The sequence below is a fragment of the Sturnus vulgaris genome, chromosome 2 (assembly GCF_052056855.1).
Source record: "Sturnus vulgaris isolate bStuVul1 chromosome 2, bStuVul1.hap1, whole genome shotgun sequence".
Lineage (NCBI taxonomy): Eukaryota > Metazoa > Chordata > Aves > Passeriformes > Sturnidae > Sturnus > Sturnus vulgaris.
Genome location: NC_142244.1, coordinates 88,267,945 through 88,294,179, shown reverse-complemented (window position 1 = coordinate 88,294,179; position 26,235 = coordinate 88,267,945). Strand labels below are relative to the sequence as shown.

At 37.4% G+C, this 26,235-nt stretch overlaps 1 protein-coding gene across 1 annotated transcript in view; it reads right to left on the bottom strand.

The window, feature by feature from the left end:
• Positions 1-26,235, bottom strand: part of TMEM131 (transmembrane protein 131) — a 91,108-nt gene that overhangs the window by 3,614 nt on the left and 61,259 nt on the right. Inside the window, exons 19-40 of the mRNA XM_014892649.2 lie at positions 25,241-25,327; positions 22,029-22,181; positions 21,786-21,861; positions 21,566-21,683; positions 19,952-20,090; positions 19,751-19,860; positions 19,312-19,378; positions 18,233-18,384; positions 16,812-16,954; positions 15,531-15,717; positions 14,285-14,470; positions 12,137-12,295; positions 10,978-11,573; positions 7,716-7,891; positions 6,392-6,519; positions 4,935-5,059; positions 4,632-4,790; positions 3,766-3,940; positions 3,330-3,451; positions 3,127-3,223; positions 2,199-2,296; positions 757-920 (exon numbers count right to left, since the gene is read on the bottom strand). Of these exons, the coding sequence (XP_014748135.1) occupies positions 757-920; positions 2,199-2,296; positions 3,127-3,223; positions 3,330-3,451; positions 3,766-3,940; positions 4,632-4,790; positions 4,935-5,059; positions 6,392-6,519; positions 7,716-7,891; positions 10,978-11,573; positions 12,137-12,295; positions 14,285-14,470; positions 15,531-15,717; positions 16,812-16,954; positions 18,233-18,384; positions 19,312-19,378; positions 19,751-19,860; positions 19,952-20,090; positions 21,566-21,683; positions 21,786-21,861; positions 22,029-22,181; positions 25,241-25,327 (3,417 nt within the window). The remainder of the gene's footprint in view (positions 1-756; positions 921-2,198; positions 2,297-3,126; positions 3,224-3,329; positions 3,452-3,765; positions 3,941-4,631; positions 4,791-4,934; positions 5,060-6,391; positions 6,520-7,715; positions 7,892-10,977; positions 11,574-12,136; positions 12,296-14,284; positions 14,471-15,530; positions 15,718-16,811; positions 16,955-18,232; positions 18,385-19,311; positions 19,379-19,750; positions 19,861-19,951; positions 20,091-21,565; positions 21,684-21,785; positions 21,862-22,028; positions 22,182-25,240; positions 25,328-26,235) is intronic.

The following is a 26,235-nucleotide window of genomic DNA, read 5'->3' as shown; positions in this document are numbered from 1 at the left end:
CCCAGGTGAAGTAAACACTGCCTCTTACTCACTACAAAAACATTTTCAGAAGTCAACATGAAGGATTTCAGCTGGCAGTGAAGGCAGCTGTTGCAGCATAAGTTCTAGTCTGACACAAGGATGACAGTGCAGCACACAATCTGTAAAGTTGGGGTTTTTCTCCTTTTGCTAGACTCAAAATCTTCATCGAAGTAAGTAGTCAGTTTAAAGACTTCACCTTACTTTCAGTCCTTTAGTGATTTTTCCTAAAGGAAAAATCTTTTCTTCTGAAAAGAATAGATCTGAGGTCTTTTAGATAACTTTTTTGAGACCTTTAAATTACAAAACAGGTGCAATATTGGATTCAGAAAGCAGAATCAAAGTGTGAAAGTTATCATATTGCCCATTTTGTAACTGTCCATCAAACAGGAAATAACACATGCAGTGTCCAACCATGGCACAGGAGCAAACCTGAAGGATGTGGGAGCAGAACACGTTTTTGTAAGTGCTGCAAGGTGCTCTTGTGAGAATTATTTTTATGGGAAGCAGTGTACATGGATTCATCATCTGCAAGTGAGGAGACTTATTAATAACTCTTTGTCCAACAGCCACATCAACTTAAATACACCAAGACGACTATGTGTAAATTCCCTCTTCTTTTATTCTTCAGTTGATTTCTTCTCATCCCCAATTCCTCTGAATTAAATTAGATGACACATACAGAACAGGTTGGTAACAGTAAAAAAAGCACTGTATTTGGATGGACTGAATACTTACTGCAGTTGTATGAGTTGGGGAACTTGAGCTTGTTGGCCAGGAGGGTACAGAATCTGTAGCTGAAGGATCCCAGATGGATGATGGAACATTACTGAATTCATTCCAGTTTCTCTGAACATCCTGTCCATAAGCAGATCGAGCTAAACCAAGCTTGCTAAAAACCTCTAAAAATAAAATTAAATAAAAATGAGTATATTACTCTTCCTGTTTTTCCAAAAACAATACTTTCCACAGTTATTTCCCATATTTTTCTAGCAGATCCTGCTGCAGTGAGGTCACACAATAATACAAAAATCATCTCATGTGACCAGCATCAGACAGGGCCACAAAGCTCATCATGGTTATAGTGGGAAAAGAGAGTTGAACACTTGCTGTGGGTAATTCAGTCCAGCCTAAGCACAGCAATACTCAGAGTCCTGGCAGTTGTCCGTGACTGCAGCACTCATTTGCCTTGCAGCACTCCCTTCCCAGGTGACTCCTGGTAGGAGACAGCACTGGGAGTGCCCCAACCCCATCTCTGCTATGAGAAGGAAGAGAACACCAGCAGTTGTGGCTTGTCTGCTTCTCACACATGGAACTGATCTCAGGCATTTTACTGGTGCCCTCAGAGCCACAGGTGCCAGGTGTTGCTGATGAAAAAGAAAGAATCCCACAGCAGCAGCTGCCATTGTTTGCATTTCCTGCAGACATCAAACTGTTGCAGTAATTAGCATTTTTTCAGTAGACCCCGATGCCACATCCAAAGTTTACTTTTCTTATCGTTTTCACAGCCACCTCAAAACACACCACACATGCCCAAGGACACAAATCTTCCTCAGTACACAGAGCATCCACGCCCTGCAATCTCAATGCCTGGCCACCTCTATTACAGTTACACAAATTTACCCAAATATTTAAAATACATTCATTAATTGCTGGGTTTAGTATGCATAAGTTCATTGTGTAGCTATACAAATACTGCAGGAAAACACAAGAGGAAAGCAAAATGAGGGTTGGGCCACTGTCTCACTTAAGAGAGCCACGGTTTTAGGTAGATGTCTATGCTCAAGAAACCACAGGCATACTTGCACATTTGTAGGACCTACAGTAAAGTTTTGGGGAAGAGAATGATTAAGAAGATGAAGATGATGATTAAGAAAGGAAGATGACTAAGGAAGAAGATGATTAAGGAAACAACCCCCAGAATCCAGAAATTTTACTGCAACAGAGAAACTCCTAACCCAAGCATTTTCAGCCCATCAAACACTCTATGAGATTTCACTAACTGTCTCTAGAATGAAACACAGAATATATCACCAAATTTTTAACCAATGTTCCTACAGAGTCTTTCCTTTCAAGAGTGAGGATGGAAATACTGTCTGTACTTAGACCAGTAGAATGAAGACACAACATTTCTCTACTTATATTTAAATATGGAAAAATATTTGAACAGAAAAACTCACCTCCAGTTAAGTTAAAAGAGTGTCCAAATGCAGAGAAGGAGTTGAGAGGTGTGAAATCAGGACTGCTGGGATTGCTGATAGGACTCCACAAACCCGAACTACATTTTATGGAGGAACAGGAAGGCAATACACAATTTATTAACACAGTACTATTGACAATATTAACATACTGATCTATATACAAATGTATGTGTGTGTATATGTTTAGCTATATATATTTATATATACCTATATAAAAATATATATTTAAACATATACTAAATAAATATTTAATGGTGATCAAGAGTTAGGAAATTGTTTGGTTTTGTTTTAAGAATAGATTTTGGTGATATACATTTTCCTGTGTATACATCCACCTTGGAGTAACACAGTCATACAGACACAGTGCTCTTTAATTTGTAGAATGAGCATCAAACAAACATGAGAGGAGCTCTTCAACTGAGGAGCTCAGTGCCAAAATGTCAGAAAAGACATGTACCTCAAGGAATGTGGCTGAGTGCAGCTCTATCCTGCTCCTACTGAAAGCACAAAGCCCACTGACAGTTCTGGTCTCGCTGTTAAAATGGGAGTGAAAGGCATTGCTGTACAGCAGGGTACTCTGCCTGTGAACCTTCAAGGGACCTTGGTACACACTCCTCAGTACTGAGAGAGCCAAGCTGATTTCTCATTGTGTGGATGCCCAGGAACACAAGGTTGTTGAGTTACTTGGAACAAGGAGGAAAAAGCTCCCATCACATCCAGAACAGCCTTCTCTCTACTTTTGAGTCACTTGCAACCCCTAAACTTTTCTGCAAGGTGAGAGATGCTGTGCCTAGACTTTAAAACATGGTTTAAAAAAAAACTGAACCAGAATGAATTCTGCCAGTCCCTTCAAAATGCCATTAATAGCTCAATCTTCTTTTCTTTGCCTAGAGAATATAAAAATTACCTGTCAGAGCCATCACTGTCAACAACTGTGTGGGAAACGCTGATATTGCTGGAAACATCAGTCTTGCTTGGAGAAACCTTTGGTAAACCACTGCCACCTGTGAGAATACGAATGTAAAAAATGAGTAAGATAAACCCCCACAAAATAATAGAATATTCAGGAAATATTTGGAATTATTAAGAACTCCAAACTGTTTCTAGTACCTGGACTTTTGTCATAACCTGCAGCTACAGCAGCAAAAGTGGGGTTTCCATTCCTGCCTGGAAGAGAAGCTGCCTTTGCCAGCTTATGTTTGGTACCATTAGGCTGCTTGTTTTTTGTTTCACTAAAATGAGAAAGAAACCAAAAATAAGTGGGTAAAAAAAAGAGTAAGGTTTTGGACTTCAGAAGTTTGATATAAAAAGCAGCAATTTAAGCTAGCATCCAAGAAAATGTTTATAACAGCTCAACAGTTCATATAATTGCACATTTTCCCAATTTACCAGGTTGTACAGCAAGGCAAGATAAGCACAGTGGTGTATCTGCAGTTTCCATGGGAAGAGGAAACAGGTCTGAGAATAGGGAGATGCCTCATATGAAGCACAGTTCCACAAGTGCTCAGTGCCTGGAAAATCAGTAGGAGGTAGGATCTGGACTCACTTGCTGCAGCTGCTGTTGACGATGCTGCTGTAAGTGCCTCCTCGTGGCCCAAAGGCAAAGGATGTGGGAGGAGGAGGGGGAGATGGAGAGGCGGGTGTTGGGGAGGGCTGGCGCTGCTTCAGGAAAGCGTCTGCGTTCAAGGTTTGCAGAGAGAGCTTATAGAGGTTGTCTGTGGCTATAAAGAGAAACACAAAACATCTTCCTGTAGGATTTACATTATAACAAAGGCTTCTTGAACTTCTGCTATCCCTTCTGTTCAAATGGAGAAATTATGAGAAAGGCTGTTTGCTCCCACTGATGGAAGAAGCAGCAGCTCCTTCTCTATGTTCACCTATGGTTATTCAGGTCTGCTGTTTATTTTCAGAGACTGATTTGCAATACAAACAACCAGGAGGAAGTGAGTTGGTTCCCACACCAACCACCCAAGGGGTTTACAATGCAACCACAAAAATTGTAAGTGTCCAAAGCTAACCACTGCACTAAAGTGTTTTCAGTGTTCCCTCTCAAGGACAAATAATCTAACAAGGTCCAAATTTAGCTGGAGCAGACCTGACCAAGCAAAGACCTGACCCCATCTACTGTAGAAAATCCATCTTTTTTGAGCAGTAATTCTCATTTTCTCAATTTCCTCAGCAGCTTCTGAATCCTGTTCATCACTGGAGAGCTGTAGAGTGACCCATGTCCTGCCCATGCCATTTTCAAACCTCCCAAATTATACCAGATGCTATCAATACAGAGCCTTCAGCAGAAAAATGGAGCTCAGCTATGCAGTGAAAAGGAGACAGGAAGATCTATAAACAGATCAAGCCTATCTACGGATATTAATTGCAGAACACTCATTCTGCCATTGTCTAGTGATTACTTACAGCTGCCAGCTTTGTGGAGAGGCACAGAGTCCCACTCTGGTGGTGGAGAATCCTTTTCCCCTTCTGAGCTGCTGGTGTTTCCTAACTCCTGTGCAGAACCACTTGGGAGAAATTTTGCTAATACTGATGGTCTGTTCTCCATTAACTTACTGCTTGGACCTATTAAAACAAAAGAAAAACCAAGTGTGTGAATAATAAACTGAATGGCTTTCTTCTCACACCAGACTTAGACTTAAGCACTCAAGAGGGGTTACAGACAATGATAAACTCTGGAAGTATTTACAAAAAACAGCCTTGCATTACCTCTTGTTTTGGGGAGGTTTCTTGATTTAGAGCCACTTGACAAAAGGTGTGGTGTAGAGATCTTGGATGGAAAGGTTTTGCGCTGCTTGTTTTCCAGTGGGGGAGTATAAGACAATTCCAAGGGACTAAAAGAAAACAGAAATTCTTTTATTTTAAAGCTCTGAAGTACAGAAAAGCACTACATATATATATATATATATATATATATATATATATATATATATATACACACACAAACACACACACAGATATATATATATATATACATATGTATGTACACACAAACACATACATATGACCCACACTGCTCTCACACACATATAACTCACACATGTATTAGGCTCACATTCCGGAAGCAGCTTTCACCCTGGAACTCCAGGATCACAAAACCCATTTGATTATACAGAAGCAACAAGAAATGGCAGCTTCCCTTTTCCTACTCTGTCCCTACACACCCCTGTAAGGTCCTATGCTCCTAATATGCTATTGCCCTAAAAACAGGATTGCTTTTTAATCAATAATATAAAACTACTCAAATGCACCACCAAATTCAATTGGCTATATATTGCTCTTTTTCTCCAGGTATTTGATTCTGTCTCTCAAACTTTCTAGAGAGGAACTATTTTCCCCATTTCTTGCAGAAGAATTCCAAGCCAGCTCTCATTGTGGCCTTTGAAAACTGTCTTATATAATGAACTTATGAGTTATAGGATAAAGCAAAGTACATAATTATAAAAATAATTAAGGAGGAGACTTTGCCAGGCAATGTTTTGAGAAACATTTTGAAGCACATTAATTTCTTCCAACTATAAACTCAGTCTACTATTAATTACAACAGGAAGAACACAGCTGATATACCATACCTCCGTTTGGTAAAGTTTACTTTTGAGGCACTTGGATACCAATCTGATTTTACAATACTGTTTCAGAATGAACTAGCTATAGTAAGACTAAGATTCTTCATGTTTTCCCTTATCTATGCTCTGCAATCAACCATATACCAGTAAGGGACAGGTTCTGGCAGTGGCAGCAGCCTCCTTTAATAAAGTATCCAAAACTGACCTTACTCCAAGAGATGAAAAAGGAAACTGAGGCTGCAGTTTCCCAAGGGCAGCTAAAGGCACTCACATTAATGCTGGTTCAGCGTGCCACCCCTAGAAACATTAACCCCACTTTTTGTATGCAATACCTGGTATAAAAACCTTAACATCGCTTTGCCTGATTTTCATCCCTGGATTTAGCTCTCACTTACATGCTCTGCTTCCATTAAGTAATTTATTATTTGCTGCTTCAGGTATTCCCTGACATCAGGAAGGAAGAGGAAGCTGCTTAGTGGTACATGTTGTTGGCATTTGCCAAACTGGCAGCTACAACAGTCAAATACAGATATTTTTATCAATCCATCTTCCCTTTAAACATGATACTTTCCCTACTTAAACAGCCTTCATTATGCTTACCTGGTTTTCACATCTACAGGGATTTCTTTCTTGATACTTGTAAGCACTTTTTTGGTTTTCTGTTTTACTGGGACTGTTTCATTTTCAGGTTTTTCTGCTATAACTTTTCCCTTTTGTTTCTCAGGTTCCTATAAAAGACATAACAACATATTATTAATAATGGAAGGCAAAGTCCCTTTTTCATCAGAACACACATAACAAAGAGGCTGAGGAAAGTGCTGTTGGAAAACATGAGCATTTTTGCAGTATTGAAGAAGTTTTTTATGACTTGATGAGTTTGCCTGTAAAATATAGTTTCTAGTTTTTCTGTTTGGAGATACAGAAATGGAAATAGCAGATTAATGAGCTTCAAGCAGATCTGATGTTTGCAAATACGCAGTTCCCCTGGCCATGGCCTCTGAGTCTACTCAGTAAGATGCTAGCTCTGTACTGAGACCTTTACTGCATCTGCTGCATGCAGTCCAGGCCACCTGAAACAGACTCTTCAACAAAGCAAATAACCTAAGCAACTTCACCATTCAATTTATTGTGTTCTTTAACCGCACTTCTAAGACTTTATAAATACATATATTCTATACAGCCATCCTGAAAAAAATCAACAGTAACTTTCAAGTGACAACTTACTAAACTGTAACCTTTAAAATATACCCCATGGATTTCTTTCTTCCCACAGCTATAACCGCTGTCTTTTACAAAGTTCAAATTAAAACCATCAAAATTTAGGATTGGTTTTCTTCCCTTTGGCATTACCTCTCCTTTGTTTGTCAAAGTTTGCTTTGGGACAAAATATTTATGACAATCCAACCACTACACAAATTGTAGACGTTAGTTTATTACCTTGGAGCATGTGAGCTGAATAAGTTAAGTAAAGGCAGGGATATTGTATAAAATTAAGTTAACTACATGCTGACAAGTTACCACCATTGATCTGAGCCTTTGTAACAGACAAAAGCATGCACATGATTTAGGATGCACCTTAATTATTGAATGAAATTGGCATCCACACTTCGGCATTTTATTCTGCAAATAGAACAGGCCAGGACATAATTACCACAATGCTACTGACAGCTGCTGGCTAATTCAAGCCACAGTCACCTGGGCATTTTTAGTCCTGAGACTATTGGACTCAAGCATGTTCACACTCAGAGGTGTAGATTTGATACAGTGAAGGCAAGAATTAGGAATGGTGCTTTTTAATTAATGTTCTTCCTTTATTAGGTATTATATGAAACCAGAGGATGGTGTGGGGAAGAGAGACTATATTCCTATTCCAACAGGTGACACACAGCTATACAAGGGCCTCCTTTTCTCAGCAGTGCTGTACCTCTTTGAGAAGTGGTTCTGTATCTGGATTGGAGGTTTCTGTTGTGGTTGAAGAACTGTCATCATCTGCCAAGGAATCCTTCAGCTCATCCTCCTGTTGCTTTCCTTTCCCTCTTCTGTCCTTTTCTTCCCGCTTCTTCTGTGGCCTAACCTTGCGCTGAATTGTTTTCCCTTTTCCTAGAAAGAGAAGGATTCTTCAGATTCTCAGCAGCAGTGCTCAGAGATGGGCTAGTTCCCTTCATTTTGGAGGTCATCCCATGTGATTAAGCCTCTGAAGTTTGTTGCCTGTTAGGACACACCAACCACTTTTGCCCCTTTGCACCAAATGTGAGCAAAAGAAGAACTCTGATCTCCACCACCACATTTAGGCTCCTTAGCCATGTCCCCTTGCCTCACTGTGGATGTGGGCACCTGGTTGCCTTTTAATTCCTCTGCTCTGTTCCTGGCATTCCTTTTAAACACCATAGAATTAAATCTGACAGTTTAACCACATAACATTAGATTTAAACAAATTTCTGAGCATGGCAAAAGCTCTATCTTCCAAACAAATGAAGAACAGAAATGATCAGCATGCTTGTCAGTTGAAAAAAACCCAAAACAACAAAACACAAAACAACTTGAAATAAGACTAGTGTGGATGAGAAAAATCACTAATAGTACTTGTCTAGCAAAGAGTTTTAAAACCCAAATGACTAAAACCTGAAAATCTCACACCCAAGAATACTTTCTTCTCCTGACGTATTTTATTCATTCAGAGTGGACTATTCGCAATACAAAGCAACGGTGCATGTGTGGAGTCTTCATGAGCTTGCCATCACCTGCTGCTGTGCTCTCACAGGATTTGAGCTTTCACAACAGTCTTATGCCTTACCAGCTGTAGTATGTGCCTTTACTCATAGCATCCTTCTTAAGATACTGCTCTTCAAAATAAGCACTCTAATTTATGAGCCACACAGTGCCTGCATACAGCCTCCTGGATGGATTTAATTGTTCACTCTGTCAAAGACTCAAGCAACATGTGCTGAATAACTGGATTCTGCCTCTTCTGGAATTTGTACTAGCTCAAGCTGGCATTGAAACTGGAAGCACCATCATAGCTGTTAGATTTCATTTGGCAAAATGGTAAAGTTTGTATGAAACCAGAAATTTGCCTTCAGTATTTTGGCAAACACCAGATATATATCAGTGTCTTCAAACTTTGTTTTTTAAGACCTAAGTATCAACGTTTCCAGTATCTACGACGACAAAAATATGGGAGATAAAAAAATTATTTTTAGTGTGAATGCAAAGAGATATGTAAATACATGTAGATCTTCCCATGAATATTTTTTCAAGGTTGATTTGCAGCATACTGGGGGCATTTTGTCTGGGCCTCAGAAGGCCTCATTCCAAAATTTGCTTGAAATGTAGCCTACATTCAGGATTGCTAAACAGTTTAATGTTGGTAATTAGAAAATCTATGTAAAATGTTATCATGACATTAAAATGTAACTGCAGCTGTTTAACAAAAATCTAATGCAGTCTCCACTGCAGTCTGCTAGGACCCAAGTATTAGGAAGCTGAAACAGAAGACTATATGAGACAGCAATTCTGCACAGTTTTAGTCCAGAACCCACCTGCTTCTGCAAAAGTTTCTGACTGGCTCTAAATACTTATCTAAAGAAAAATACCCATGTGTGTATGTAGGTGTAGATAGATTATGGAACTTCCCTTATGGTTTTACATTTTAAAAAGGACAAATGGAAATGGGCACACTACATTATCTGGAGTGGGATTATGCTTTTGAAATCAGTCTTGGTGGTCTCCACATACTGCATGCAGCTGCATCACAAAAAGCTCTCAAGTGCAAGAGCTGCATCCTTCTCAGGGGGAGCTAGAAATGGAAGATGTGCTCCAAAGTGCTTTCAGGCATTCAGTACATGGACTGGATGAGTCCACTGCACATCCCTGTACGTTCATATGTAACCCATGAGAACGTTGCATCCTCACTACCAGACACTTTGCTTTCCAGAGCTCCAACATTGCATTCTTTGCCATTATGGACACCATCCATGAAACCTCCCTACCATCACATCACCTTCTGGAGTACCTGACAAATTGATGGCAGTTCTCTTAATTCTCCCAACCACCTCCTACTGTGAAGACTAAAAACAAAAAAGCCCAGAGAAGTACAGTAGTATATTTCAGCAAGACACCAAAACCTCTCATCACTTCAGTCTCCACTTTCAAAGTCCAAATGCACCCTAAAATCCATTCTGAACTAATTAAGAACTTTCTACTCATTACCACCTAACAGAGTGAAGCCTTTGTCTTTGGTGAGGCACAATCTTACAGATGGTTCACTGCTTATATGCCTTCCCATGATTCATTTTCTTAACTTTATCTCTAATAAGCAACACAGTATCAGTGCCATTTTTGTACAAGTGTTGGTAGCAAAAAGTGAAAAATTATTTAGAAATAAATATATTAACACTAAATAATCATGTAACTCTGGGATGTAATTGAAATTGTTAATACAAAAATCATAATTAGAAATCCTACTGCAAGAAGTGTTCATAAGAAGGCAGTAACTGACAAATTTCAAAAGTCTAAACGTATCTAATGTATGAAATTCAATTCATTATTTTAAGCACTACACAACTGGAAAGATGGATAAACAAGGCCAACTCAACTCTAGCCTCATCCAAGAAATGAATGTAATGTATAGACACAGGTGCCTTATATTAAATTGCTGACCACCTGACATTAAGGATTTTCTACATGCAAGTCTGGGCATGAAGAATTCCATTCCCAAACAATACCATAGAGGCTATTTACCCATCTCTCTCTTTCCCCCTCCTCCCTTTCTCCCTGCCTCACTTTTCACAATACACCAGGACAACTTCCTATGCCCTTTCTCAACTCTGAGCCCCAAGCCCAAACGATGGAAGTGGGAGGGATGGATGACAACCCAAAGGCATAGAAGTAGCAACAAAAAACATTTTTAAATTTCAGAGAATCAGACAGATATTCACACTTGCTTTCATTCTTCCTTCAAAAAACATGCCACCATTTTTGCAGGAAGAATGACAAGCTAGCACTGCACAGTGACCTTCACTGCCATAAGGTAACACAAGTGTTCAAGACACAGGCACACAGCACAGGCAGGGAGCCACAGAGAAGCTCTCCCTTTCCACACTATGAAAACATGACCTTTACAGTTGATTAAATCTTGTCCTGTGGTTTACACGGGGAATCATCCCATTAAAACAGAATTGTATTACCTTTGTTTTTTGCTAGTGGAGATGGGGGCTGTTCTGTAAACACATCAGGGGAAGGGGATTCTGGGTGGTCAAAGTCTTTTTCCATAGTTTCTATGAGCCCGGTGAGATCTGAATCCTCCGAGCTGTGCCTTCTGCTGCTGGCACATTCGCTGTGGGGTGGGCTGAGAAGCGGGAGCTGTGGCAAAGCACTTTCAGTCTGTTGCTCTTGCTGCTGGGGCCCGGATGCTGGGGGTTGCTGGAGGGGCTGCTCTGCCAAAGCTGGTGCCTGCTGCTGCATCAGCTGCTGGTTCTGCCTCGTCCCCTTGGCTCTTTTGCCTGTGGCATGAGTCTGAGCTGTGGCACCTGAATCCAAGGTAAAGGAGCCCGTTCTGTTTACTGACTGCATGGAAGCTGCTTGTGCTGAAGTCCTGTTAGGTATACTTGAATTGGTTTTAGATTTGATGTTTTCAACATCAGGTGCATTTCTATTGCTGTGAAGGTGTGCTGTTGCATTGCATTGCTTATGATTCCCTGCACCGGATCGTGAAGATGAACTGCCTGCTCCATAAATTCCTCTGGACGAACTGTGATTAGAATCCGATCCAAGTGTATTCAAGCTGGAAGAGCAACACATGTTTAAACATACTCTACAATGTTTCCATTCTTCACCACGAAAAGAGACTCAGTATATCCAAAAGAAGCCTTGAACTATATTATTCTTGGCATACAACCAGCAAAAATGCCTGAAACTGGTATGGCAAGTCAGTAGCCTTTACTATTTCCTACTGTACATAGCAACAAAAACACAGTAAAATGACTGTTGATATGTATGATGGAGGCAACACTGAAATATGATCTTTACTTAAGACACCTAAGGTAGGAGCTTCTGGCCTGTAATTTTTTTTTTCAGTCTATATATTTCATTTTTAAGACTATTAGCAGGAAACTTGGCAGGGTTTGGTTCTTGGTGGATTTCTTTTTTCCTTCCTTTTTTTTTCCAAAAGAAAAATATTCCTCACAGACTTAATATTTTCATCCAAACCATCTTTTTACAAGCAACTGTAAGAATATCTTTACTCATTCACCTGCTCTACAGAGCAGTATTACTTTCTTACTGGCCTGATAACTAAAGAAGAAATAAATGGCAAAAGTACCACAAGAAGTCCAAACATTTACTTACTTTCCGTCAGATGAAATTCCAACTATTCTCCTGAGATCAAGTGGCCTTCCCATATCAAAGGGAGGGTTTGAGGCCTCAAAGGACAAGCGTCTTCTAAATGGCTCCCAAATTCCTTGAGCTTCTAGATAGGCTGTTCCAATTACCAAGAGAAAGAGTACACTGCAGAGAAGAAAGGTAGTCATCTAAGGATTTATTTCTTAGTTTTGAGCATTTAAAAACTACTGACTCTAATCACACAGGACAAAAAGTTTGTATCCTGTACTGAAAATACTAAAAATTGCATCCAATCCACAATTTTGTTTGATAGACACATAACATACACAAGACTGGCATGATATGCAAATCACCAGCACTGAGAATGGGAGCTATATGCAAATCTGACATGCAGTTGCCAAATGTATTAATCCAAAAGAAAAAAGGTTGGACTTCATAAACCTGGAGCCACAAGCATGTAACTATTCAAAGCAACAGCAATTTAGGGAAGGCAAAAATAAACACCACCTTATGAAATTAAAAGACATGGACCATAGAAACTCCTTGCGTTCATTCCTAGAAATTAAGGATAGCTTTGCAGTGATACGGATGGGTTATTCTAGTGGCAACTAGCAAACACATACGTGATGGCATCCTAAAAGTTAGAGGCAGTTTATGCACAAGAATCTTGGAATATTATAAAATATATTAGGACTCTTCTCTAATTTGCTACTAAGAAGCACTTTTGTATTTTTAGAAAAAAGACACTGTACAGGAAGGGATTAGTATTCTCTATTCTTTGTAAAGTCTAATTAACAAATATTCTTTGTAAAGTCTAATTAACAAATATAGCACATATAAAATTATCCAAGCAAACTACACTTATGAGCTGACAAACATTACTTACTCTGTGAAAGAATTAAAACCAAACTCAGCCTATACATTTCTAGCACATATATAGAAGAAAACCACATAAGTACTCACTCAGCACTTAAAGTAATGCAGTGTTAGTGACGACACAAAATTTCCTAAGTAACAGAAATTTTCCTCTTACTTTGGAAAATGCAGTTTCCTCACTAAACACTGCATTACTTAGGAAAGTGCTGAAGAGTCAAAAAATTAAATGAAGTGGGCTGTAACTTTATCTTCTCTATTTCTTTTGTTAATCCCTACAAGGAAAGACAGCCTAAGTGAACATGTGCAAAATGGAAGAGCCAGTAACTTACTGTGGGGAAAAAAAAAAGGAATCTGACATGTATGTGATAATGGTTTGGATTTGCAGCACATAGAAAGACCACTTTTTCAGAGGCATCTACAGCACCAATACATTTCACACTAAGATATGAGCTTAACACTAAAAGCAGCAAAGGAAAGAAAAGAAAAGCACCACTTGTTGTTATTGCTAAGTAAAACCTCATACTGATAAGCTTCCATGCTAGAGTTTTCCCTGCACAAAAGCAGAGTAAAGTGTCTCCAAGAGGTGAGCAAGGACATAGGGTTTATAACTCTTGATTTCGAATAAAGATAGAGAGAGGTTAGACCATGAAAATGGTGGCATTTTCAACTCATAACACAAGGTATAATTAACATGTCTGTTTGCTGAGGAAAAACATGAATTAATATCCTACTATGTAACCTGTAAGCATGCAGTGTTGCAAACAATGTCCTTCAGGTTCTCAGAAATCCCATTATTAGTATCACCAGCTGTCTGTCACATAACAAGTGACAGCAAAGTTAAATTCATCCAAGGCATCTGCTAAGCTCATTACAGTCACTACCTTATATCTCTCTAAAGCACAATACTCCAGAAGGATGCTTACATTTCTATAGGAATTCACTGCCATCAGTGCTTTAATACCTAATATGTTTCAAGTTTGGTTTATTTATCAAAACCCCTACAGATTACTGGGGCTAACAGGAGTATGTATCTCACTTAAGGAAATAAGTTCAAGCAAGAAGTATATTATTTTGTCCTTGGTTTGAGCGGAAAGTCATTAATCCTTTGCCTTAAACAGTTCAATCTATATGAGTGTTTATCAATGTGATTTCCTTTTAGCCTGTTTTATTTTACAACAATTACAGCATGTGCTGAATAGCCATGTGCTTCTCTGTAACCCATATTCAAGCAGTGGCAGTTCACACCCATACAGCAGTAAGAACAAACACACACACAACCTCATTATTCCTGAGATGATTATGTACAGTGCCAGCTCCCAGTTGGGCCTGGGCAGTGCTTCTGCACATGTTGCCAACATATGATATGGAAGCGATGCATTCAAGATAAATACAAATTCAGAGCCTCCTGCAGTGATGAATTTTAATTCACGTATAACTCTGGAAGCAGTGAAATCTGGTGTAAACCTGGAAACGACATAAAGCACATCAGAACTTTTCATATGAACAGCACAAAGGTTTGAGGCAATTTTTATAACTCATAAATTACAAATTAAAAAAAATCTGTAATTCAACTCCATCAATTACCCCACAGCCTAAAAACACTTGTGTGTTTTCCAAATACCTCAAGGTGTGTTTGACTATGTTCATTAACACTTAATGCTTAACACATCTGATTCTAGATTACTCCAGAGGTATCATATGAAGTAATAAGGTTTTACCACACCTATTAATAAAAGCGATGAATGCAATAAAAATGTAACAGCAGGTCTAAGTAATGGAACCAACCACTACGTGAGCTATAAACTTTTTAAACACTTCACCTTTGAGTCACAAACCTGACTTTTCAAAAACATCACCACTACGTCACAGTCTCATCACAAACTAAGATTGTGCAGAAATACTAGTGAAATACTATTACACTGCAGCAATATTTCATGCATCCACTTGCAGAACAGAAGCAACTTCTGAACTTTTTAGATACCATTTTCTGAATAGTTAAGTTTACAACAAAGCACTGTTACAAGTGCTTTGTTGTGTTTGGTACAGAGATTTTTTACAATAAAAAATGATAGAACTATGCAATCATTGTCATTAAGGCAACAGACAAAATATTCAAGACTAAAATACTGTGCATTACAATAAAAACCTTGGACCAAAGGCTTTCTACATACTGCAATGCACCAAAACCATATGTAGGTCTAGGTCCCATGTGTATACACAAGTTAAATGAAGAAAATTTATATAATCCCATATAGTAACATTATTCCAATGCAGCAAGTTATACTCACCGGATAGTAATGGAAGTAAAACTATAGTCAGTCATGAAAACATGGTATAATGAAAAATCAAATAGTGTTTGCAAGAAGAGAGAAAAATGTAATAGTTGTATAACACTGTACAAAACCTCCATACACTCAAAACTTCAGTAAAAAGCCTTCAGAATGTAACCAAGAGAGTTGTCCTCTGAAACAAAATTAAAATTCCAAATGTAACACTCCATTTAGATGTAAGAAAAAACACTTACAATATGACAATGTCTTTAGAGGCATTGGCACTTAGTGCAAATTCCTGACAGTTAACTACTTTAAATCCATATCCTTCACATGTGTAGCCACTGATTTCCATCGTTTTCACATTAATTTGCAGCTGCCCTGTATTTTCCACTTTAAACGTTCTTCTCAGTGTGAAATTTGGTTCTTTGTATTTCATTTCTAGAAACAAACAGAGGTGGTTAATGTTATGCCAAGCAGATATCCTTCGTTATATTCGTATTTTACAGCAGGAGAAAGCTCTGTCAGTTATTACAGCATAAAGGAGTCTAGCAAGGTCCATGGAAATTAACTTGTAGGAATGTACCTCTGCAGCCAGATTCCCATCACTGGACAATTGTACAATTCCAGAGCCCTCTAACTCCTCAGGGAAAAAACACAAACCCCTTAGCCTCTAACAGGACTGCTGCCCCACAACGAAATCACCTAAGCTGCAAAGTTCTTTGATGTACTGCCTAATGTTGTGGTATTCTGTGAACAGTCTCAGAAAGATAAGAATTAAAACATTTTTTTGTGTATCTTAAAAATAAAAATACATGGATTAACTACATACATCTTATTAGCAAAAAAAAATCCCTAACCACAACAGTAAAAGCCAATGACTAAGCTTTACTTCAAGTTTTCTTACTCATCCCTCACAAAAAGCAGAATAATTTCAGATAATAATTAACACGGCACTTAGAAATGTCTGGAAAACTGAAAAGTAGCAAAGCAGATTTTAATACCAGATATAACTAAAACTCTTTTACCAATTTCATAGATGATATAGGTACTCAGCTCTCCTCTTAGGAGCAAGCCTGAGGCCACAGAACAAAAAACCTCTCTCTGATCTCAGAGTAGAATCTGATTTAATTTTCATCAAGAAACATGCCCAACCTTTTTTGCCCAATGGCTATGTGCTTAAAGGTTAAGAAGGTGTGAAGAAAAGAAGTACACAGGAAGTTACACCCATGATCCAATTCGTATTAACTTTAGGAACTAGAGATTTTGCTAGCAAATATGCCAAGATCTTTACCTCCTCTGTCTTGAATTTAAGTGGACAAAGAGCTTCTGTTTTCTTTCCTAGTTCTCACATTAAAACATAAAACATAATATATCTTGTATTTTGCCTAAGTAAAGTAGCATTTTTAATGTATTTAAAGGAGTTGAATTTCTGGGTCACTAGAAGAGGGGAAAAATATTTCCACACATTTCCAGTTTTACACATAAAATATGACTTCTTTTCTGTTCAGCATATTAGCTCAAGAAGTACTCACTTTCTGAACAGTCTTTTAATAATGCTTCTGTGATTTTAAAGCGTAAAGAACTTCCTGGACCAGGAGGTTTGCCTGCAACCTTCAAGCTCTCAGTTGTTCCTTGTCCTTGTACCATTATGGCATCTACTACAGTCAAATTATTTCTGTGGGGGAAAAAAAAGGGGGTTGAGGGGAAACAGTCATAAAAGCTTCTCTGTAGACTATGAGTCCATTTCCCAAATCTGGAGAACAAATATATAATCTGTTCCACAGCTAATTCCTCACATTATGGACGTAAACAGCAGGGGTCTCAAACTTAGTGTTTGCAAAACAAAACTCTAAGAAATTGTGACATAACATAAACTACACAATCCAGTGAGATACTAGTTAAAATCTGTATCTCTTACTGAGGCATCACAACTGATACAAAAGTGAACTCAATGCTCTTTAATACAAAGGCTGAAATTGCATTGTAGCTTGATTTTGCAAAGGGCCTCTCTAACCAGAGAGCCTTCTTTCAAGACAGTGTAGGATGCATTTCAGAAATCAAGTCTCCATGCATTGGTGGGTGAGAGGCTGGACATGACCCAGCAATGTGCACTCACAACCCAAAAAGCCAATCGTACCCTGGGCTGCATCAAAAGCAGCGTGGGCAGCAGAGTGAGGGAGGGGATTCTGCCTCTCTACTCTGCTCTGCTCAGACCCTACTAGGAGTGCTCCAGCTCTGGGGTCCCCAGGACAGGAATGACATGGACCTGTTGGAGCAAGTCCAGACAAGAGGCACCAAGGTGATCAGAGGGATGGAGCACCTCTGTTACGAGAAAAGGCTGAGAGAACTAGGGTTATTCGGCCTAGAGAAGAGAAAGTTTCCTGGTGACCGTACAGAAGCTCCAGTACATAAAGGGAGGCAGTAAGAAAGATGGGGACAAAATTTTTAATAGGCTCCGTAGTGACATGAAAAGGAATGATGGTTTTAAAACTAAAACAAGGTAGATTCAGACTAGATACAGGAGAAAAAAAATGTACAATGAGGGTACTGAAACACTGAAACAGATTGCCCAGAGAGATAGTAGAGGCCCCATCCCTGGAAACGTTCAAGATCAGGTTTGACAGGGCTTTGAGAAACTTGAAGATGTCCCTGGTCATTGCAGGGGAGTTAAGATTAACGACTTTTAAAGGCCGCTTCCAAACCAAGCCCTTCTGTGATTCTGTGGTAAGTATGACAGTGGCTTATATATTTATATTCCTGAATTTGAACTAAATACACTTGAAATACTCTAAGACATGTCACAATTACATTTACTTTAAATCTTTCTTCAGACACATAGGATTCTACAATTATTCTTGTAAAAGCAGTAGTTTCTTGAGAGCTTATCACAAGTATGATCTTATAAATAGAAAATCAGAGAAAAACTCACTCTTATTTCAGAAATCTCTCTTACCTGATAACAATCAATGATGAAACAGTTTTATTAAGAACTGGAGTGAACTTTACTTTGACAGACTTTCTCTCACCAGGTTTTAATATTAGACTTAAGATGGAATGACGAGCCAGGCCCTTTGTAAGTCCTACAGTGGTCTGTAGTGGTTGGACCTTAAGAGGGTGGGGAAAACAAAGCATCACTTTAAGAAACAGGGTATTTTTACATTTATTTGATAGAAATGGTATTATTTTAGCTAGAAAATTGGTCTTGTGCTAAAAAAGGATATAACTCAATGACATATTCTGAGTTTTTTAATCAGAAACTCTGATAGCACAAGAATTTCCCTACTTACTAGTAAACTGCTTGTGTTAATGGAGAAGCAGAACAACACAACAAAACAGAACTGAGCTGAACTTCACCCATGTAGATTCATAAAGTTCTAGTGGAAGAAAGAGATTCTTACATATCTTTTTTAAACATTAAATTAGTATCAAGCCATTATGGAATATTTTTTCTCCTAGAAATTTTCCATTGTTAAGCAAACATAGCAGAAAAACTGCTCAAAAAGGTGCATTTTGCTAAGTTTGCTATTTGTCTTGAGACACTGAATAAGTATCAAATGGTAATCTAAAACAAACTGCAAATGGAGGGGAAAAGTCAGGAAAAAAAAGGAGTGCTTAGGATGTGGCATGCTCTATATGAAAAAGCACACACTTAAAAGTAGTCCACAATATTGAAATCACTTGAAAGAACCAACAAAGCAATGGAATAATCAATTCTTTGCTAATTTCATAACCAGTAACCACTATACTGAAGAAAATAATCTTGTCAGTAACAGAGTGAGAAAATGCAGTTTTCTTGTAATGCCCACAGCTCTATTATAATGTAAGCATATAGAAAAGGTGACACTTGATTAGTAACACTTCAAGAAATATTTGTTTTCTCAATTTCCTGATATCCAACAGATATATATATAACACATTTATATTACACTTTCCACACTAATACCTAAACTTAAAGACATGTATGACTGAACTCTTATTAAAAAATTAAAATATCTGAATTTAAATTTACCAAGCATGTATTGAAATACTTACACAATTTCTGAAGACCTGGAACTCTAGAGTCCTCTGATTGAAATTAGTTGGTTTACTCAAATTAAACCTGAAATGAAATTGCAATTTTTTCTCTCTCACAGATCAGAAAAGGCAATAACATTCTTGTATTTATGGATTTTAGCACAAATCAAGTATCTATGGTAGCCCAATATACACCTGAAAGTATATTTGGATTTAATTTTTTCTTATTTCCCCCCACTGCACGTCAAGTTAAGGAATAAATGTAAACACATTTTAGCTCAGTAAAAAATACAGATGTCTGTTCAATAGCAATAGATTCAGTTCTCAACTGGCCTAATGATTCAAATTCTAGAGGTGGCCAATACCAACACAACTGCCATATCACACATTCATTCCTTGCAAAATGCATTTTTTCTGCTGACTGAGAACACCCCAAGGATTCCACAACACCACTTACCGTTCTAACAGCTTATCAACAAAAGTGGATGGGTTAGAATACAGAGCTACTGGAAGAAACTGGATATAAACAGGAGCATCAGCTGGATTTTCTAGAAAAATTTCTTCTTCCTATTCAGAAAGAATTTTTTTATAAGTTTACATTACCATTAATGCAATTAGAACCATCTGTTAAAATGATACTATCACTAAAATAACTTACTGATGAGCTGTTTGTGTTGGTAAGAGGGAAGTTTAGATGGCGTGGTGAACTAAGGATGGAAGGCCAGGACATTTCTGCAGTGATTTTCAATCGAACATCCTTCTGAAGATCTGTGTCTACTTCAAATACAGCATTCAGTCTGGAGAAACAGTAATAAAACTCGCTTTGACGTTTTGAGAATATAACTGAGATTCAGATCAGAAAGAAAAATGACCCAAAATATATTTGATGATTTGCAAAGGTACAAACAGTAAAAAGGAAGAACTCCAATATAGCATCCACAGTCCAGAAAATGTATTTTGCTTGCATATGTACAGTAAATCAGTATATCTACTCTATATGCAATGGATACACAGACTGTGTGCCTGCACACCTGTCTAATAAACCTAAAGCTAATCTGAACAAGTCATACTTGGTGCTAGCCACTATTTCCATCAGTGAATGAAGTTTTTTGCTATTAAACAACCTCCACAACAGACTTGGGTCCCCTTCTCCTACAAGCTCTCCAATATGAACTGAAACAAAACTAAAACTACTGAGTTCTCCAGTCAGCAAAACAGATTAAATACTAGGCTTCAAACCCACAGAAATATTTTGGAGAAACTCCAAATATCCAAGTCACAACCCCTCTGTTTTCAGAAGCTCTCTCCTTTCCCTGAATGATCCTTTGGACAGCTGGGTAATCTTAACTATCTTTAAAAGTATTAAATACCTTAAAATATGTTATAATAAATAATATGAAAGCATTGTATATTCAAGCTAGAACTACTCCTTATTCAGAACTAATCTTTAGTAGCGTTCTCCTTTACTGATTTCTTGCTGTAGGACATAGAACATTCTTGAAAGTTACTGGTGTGGCTAGAGGATTCTGTCTAGAACAAATTTTCCCAGGAGTTAATAATATATCACCATTATAATGCAGAATTGATAAAGGGGGAATGCTTTTGTTATCCTATTTAGTTGCAAACAGACCTTTTGTTTCTTCATATACCCTTTTTGTAAGGGTAATCTGGATGCTATCAACACAAAAGACACACACTTGCTGTTTATGTAAACTTGTGTCTCTCGGAGATTTCAACCAACTTTAGGGATGAGAAGCCAGATTCTTAAATGGTATGCAGCAGTCTACAGAGTTTAACTTTTCTAAATATTAAGTAGCAACCATTAATCGTCTCAAGGTGAAATACAAGAAAATTTTGTAATTCACTAAAATGCAAAAATCACGGTATGGTAACAACAGAAAAATTAATGAAATTTTAAAAGGGATATTGAGAATACTATTCTAAAACAGTTTAAGCAGGGATACTGAACAACTAGTATAATCTGATTTTGGAAATTTTTGCAGAGTAAAGACTGCCTCACTGTTAAAATATTTTCAAGAACTCTAGCAACTCAGTGAATAGTAACTTCCAGTGTTTTTTTTAAGTTGAGGAAATTTTTTTTTTTTAAACTTTTAAAATGCTCTCTTCAATGGTTTTGCAGAGAAGGCCAAGCAATTCCTACTTGGCTTACTCTCAAAGAGCACAGCAATAGTAAGAAGCTTTGTATTCCATAAGAGCACACATATCACAGAATTATTACTTACTGAGCAAACAAAAGGAATAAAATATTTACCTATGGCTTGAGTTGTTTTTTATTTCTGTCCATTCTTTGAATAAATTCTCATGTAAATCCCAGTCAGAATCCCATGCATCTTCTTGCATTGCTATGTTGTGCTGAACTTTAGATTCCGCTGTAAGAAATAATGTGTTTTTATAAATCTTCAAGTAAAATCCTTACTTAAAGAGAAAACTAATTTTAAATTATTTTCATTATAAAGTTGAACTTTACTTACATTTAGATAGAAAAGGCAATCCTACATAACAATGATCTCCACACTGCAAACTAGGATCAAAATAAATATTTGCAATCTGCAAAACACGTAAGAGCCGATCAATTAAACATAGTAAATTAATTAAACACAGTAAATCTAACAACCAAAGAAAACAGAAGGAAGATTTCTGTTGAATACATAAACTTAACATATGCTATATAAAAAGAGAACTTATAAACGTTTAGAAATAAGACATAAACAAACCTTTGATTTTTTTCCTGGCTCTAAATCTTCTTTATTACTTCTTAGCCTCTTATAATAAAACCTTACATCTTCTGACAGGGACCGTATGTGTTGTATTTTCACTTTCTGAGAAAAGGAGTTCATAATGTTCAGGCTCTGGTGAACTACTTTTCCCTAAGGAAAATAAAAGGAAAAAAGTCTGCAGGATATGCATTTTCCCCTAGCATATGTATCTATTTATGCAGGCTGGCAAAGACTACAGCACTGCTGAAATGTTAAATTGAGATTTTAACTACGCTATCTTAAAGAAATGCCATTTGCAACACTTCAAGATAGTAAGTTTCTGTGAAGTTGTATTTTTTCCTCCATCTGCTTCCAAACACAGTTCATCCTTCTTTGAAAATTAAGAACGTCTGAAGTATCTTGGAAGAGCTAGGACAACAGCTCTCCTTAATCAAATAATGATAAAAAAAGCATCAGAAAAGGAAAGGCAAGAGAAAACTACAGTTCGCTGAGCCTCCTAGTACTAAAGGGAAACAGCCTTTTTGTAAAATATCACTGCTAGCAATTAGAAATAGTAATTAACTGCTATTAATTAGAAATAATTTGAAAGGAAGAGTAAAGGGAAGCTACAATTACAAAAACTACAGGTGACAGAGGGCTTTTAAAGCCCTCCTTTCTGCTCCCAAATGCAGTCAACACACTACACACCAAAACTACGTTTAAGAAGAAAATGGGAAGTTTTTCCCCCACACCTTTACACCCTGCCTCCTTTTCTGAGTCAAACGTTATTTTACCTTTTAAGCACAGAAAATGTAGTTTAATTATTGTGATCAAAATCCTTAGAATGCTCAAGCTCTACCCCTGCCTCAGTTGTAAATCAATGATTCTGTGGTCATGTTTTACATCTTACCTCAACACCCAACCCTGATATGTCTCAGAGGAAACAAATAATAGAAACAAAAGCAGAAAAGAAATGCAACTCAGGACTGGTGGGGAGACTTCAGATTTATGTAAAAAAATTAATCAGTGCAAGCAAATATAAATACCCAAAACTATCTTTTAGTGAACACTTTTTTTTCTTGCTCCCCTTAAATCAGTACTTTGGACTTTTAAAAGAAAATTCTCTAAGTTTAAGTGGAGACATGGGAAAGGTCTTTTGGGGGTTCAAAATTCAACTGTGGCCTTAGGAAAAAGTCACATATTGCAACAGTCTCAATAGCACTAATTGCAGAGGCAAAGAAACTACAAGAATAAATCCTTAACAGTACAGTCCTGTTAAACTGAATTAGGAGTTATGTCTGAGCTTCATCTGCGGATTCCTATGAGTAACAAACTGTCTTCAATGGGACAAGATACAGGTTTATTAAAAAGTCTAGAACAAATAAAATACTATTTTACTAGGACCTTTACATAGCATTTAGACATGAAACAACAGATAAGGGAAACAATTTTTTTCAGCAGTAATAAGAAAAACAGAACAATGTAATTTAGCACAGAGGTCCTCAAATACGAGCTTTGATCAGGGAAGAGCTGAGAAATGGCACTGTGAGGTAAAGATGACACTGTGAAGCAGAAGTCAACACGGCTAAGATTTGTTTAAATCAAGACACTGACCTTTACAAGGCCTGTATACACTGTCAGTGTATTGCTGACAACCTTCAACAGAATACCAGAAATCACACTTAGGTACAACTACACTAAAATTATAAACAGACAGCTCTGGGAACCAGGCAGCTGCAGGAGAATTACATCCTAAGTATAAACTGAAAAGCATGTGTTACTAAAATAGTAGCACCTAGTTATTCCTGGATGGTGTAGCTGTCAAGTTTCTCTACCAAACACTGAAACAAAAAGAATTGATGCTATTTTAGGCTTATTTTCATACATAATAGAGGCACTACAGAAGAACTAAATGTATGAGTAGTATGAATTCAGTGAGCCTAAGTTCAGCTGGAAATGAATCCAAGAAAAAGTAAAAGTAAGTCTGCTGTTAATGTTCTCAAATATAAAAAGAGCTAAGTGATCAACTAATGGAAGTATTAAGTGAAGCTGACTGCTCTGAAAAGCTTGGGGCTTGAACACAGTAAATATAATTATCATCTTTGACAAAATTATAGACTATCTGAATCTATAGTCCCAACCAAAATGCAAGAGGCCAAAGATCCCTTGTATGAATCATTTTCATAAAACATTACTAGAAAAAGCATGAAGACAATAAAAATCACAGTAATCTAGGGAAGAGAAAGGATAATGACGGTATGGAAGCTATGCCTGAGAAACACAGGTGCTATAAGAAGTAGTATCTGCCAAAACAAAGTAAAAGAAAATAAAACAAACAAAACGCCCCTGAATCAAAACAAACAACCTCCCCTCAAAAACCTGCCAAAAGCAAAACAAAAAAATCACAAACAAACAAACAAAGGTTCTCCAAAAATTAAGCTGACAAGACTGTGGGCTTATTACTATGAAATACTGATAAGTTCTTTAGTCATTTCAGCTAGAACAAACTCAAAGGAGATTAAGAAAATAATACTTCTTTATGGTCCAACATGGAACAAAATATTTTAATGTGGCACTCATTCTTCACAGGAATTCTTTTTCATAATAGTAATAATAATAATAATTTCTAGCAATTCTAGTAGATTCAGCTGGAGAATACAGAAACTACTTTATGTCCAGTGAATGAAAGGGAAGTGGATCTTTAAGCTATTTTAACTTATCAAAAGCTTATGAAGCAGTTCATAATGAAGTTCTAAATGTGGCACTCAGTGTAATAAGTATAAAAACAAAAACTTAAAGATAAAAAACAAATAGTAATCTTTGAAACTGTAGGCATGACTGTTTGACCTCAAGAGTAGCCAAAGACTTCAGAAGAATTTGTGACAGAGGAGATCAGAAGGAAGATGGATATGTGGCAATTGCAGCAAACGTTCACTGAAGTCCTGCTGACTGACCTATCTTGCTCTGATGAGATCTATCCTTTTACATGAGTACTCCCAAGATCCCATTCAAATGGGCTGTTGAGGAGATGTAGGGACAACTCATGCTTGGAACACACGGTGGAAAAATCGGGAACAATCCCCAAAATAATGTCAAACTGATCATAACAGTTCAGTAGCACAATCTCTCCAGCAATTTGACAAAGAATTCAGGACAGTGGCTTCACTTGAACAGGGCATATAAAGAAAAAACACAGCAAACAAACATTTAATCTTCCCCAACTTTCTTACCGGAAAAGAAGGTGGAAGAAAAACATGTTTTGGGGAGCAGGTCAATGAGCCCACAGCAATCACGGCCTTCACTGGTATAGTTAAAATCTGGACCAAAAAAAAAAATAAAAAACAACAAGAAAAATTTAGAGAAAAACCCCTTACATTTCCAGCCTTTAAATGCCTCTTCCACTTTTAAATTGCACAGAATAACAAAATGCTGAAATTCTACAATTAATGTAGTCTAGGAGATTATACAGACATTTAAAACATGGAGATATTATTTATAATTTCAATCCATCGTCATATTCTGAAGAGTCACTCCATACTGTCAGGAAGCACTCTTTTACTCAGCCATCCTCAGTTTTCTTCTACGTGGAACAGAAAAGCATACTGAAAACGTAAGTTTCCCAATGGGGTATTATATAGGTCTCATTTGAATTATTTGTTGGAAAACAGCAGAGTAACATCTTTAAAGTAAATGAGGGAAGAACATACATGTAACGTCTTGAAACACTGTGTTATTGTACTACCTTGAGACACACACAGAAAAAGTAGCGTGGAAGGGATGGCAATGAGATTCAAGTACCAATACAAGCAGAATAACTTGTAACAAACAAGAAAATAAAATGCTTCAGAATCTGTAACTGAGGGGTCATATAAATATGTGGATATACTAAAAAAAAAAGCTTTAAATCTCCCAAAACAGAATTGGGAATTTCCCGTTTTCTGTAGCACCATCAGAACCACGCTATCAGTGATATCATTTCCTGACTTCATAAGCAGTCACATTTGGGTTTTTTTTCCATCTCTCACACGAAGATATTAAATACAGATTACATTATTCATTAGACTCTATCACCTGCAAAAACAAGGCATATGAAGTTGAGACAATCAGTTGTTCCCTCCCATAATTATCAGTGTAAGGATTCTGTTTCATTAACTGCCAGCAAACTGTGGCGACCTGCAGTATGGTTTAGTGGGCATGGTGGTATCCAGTCTTTTCAAACCCTAAT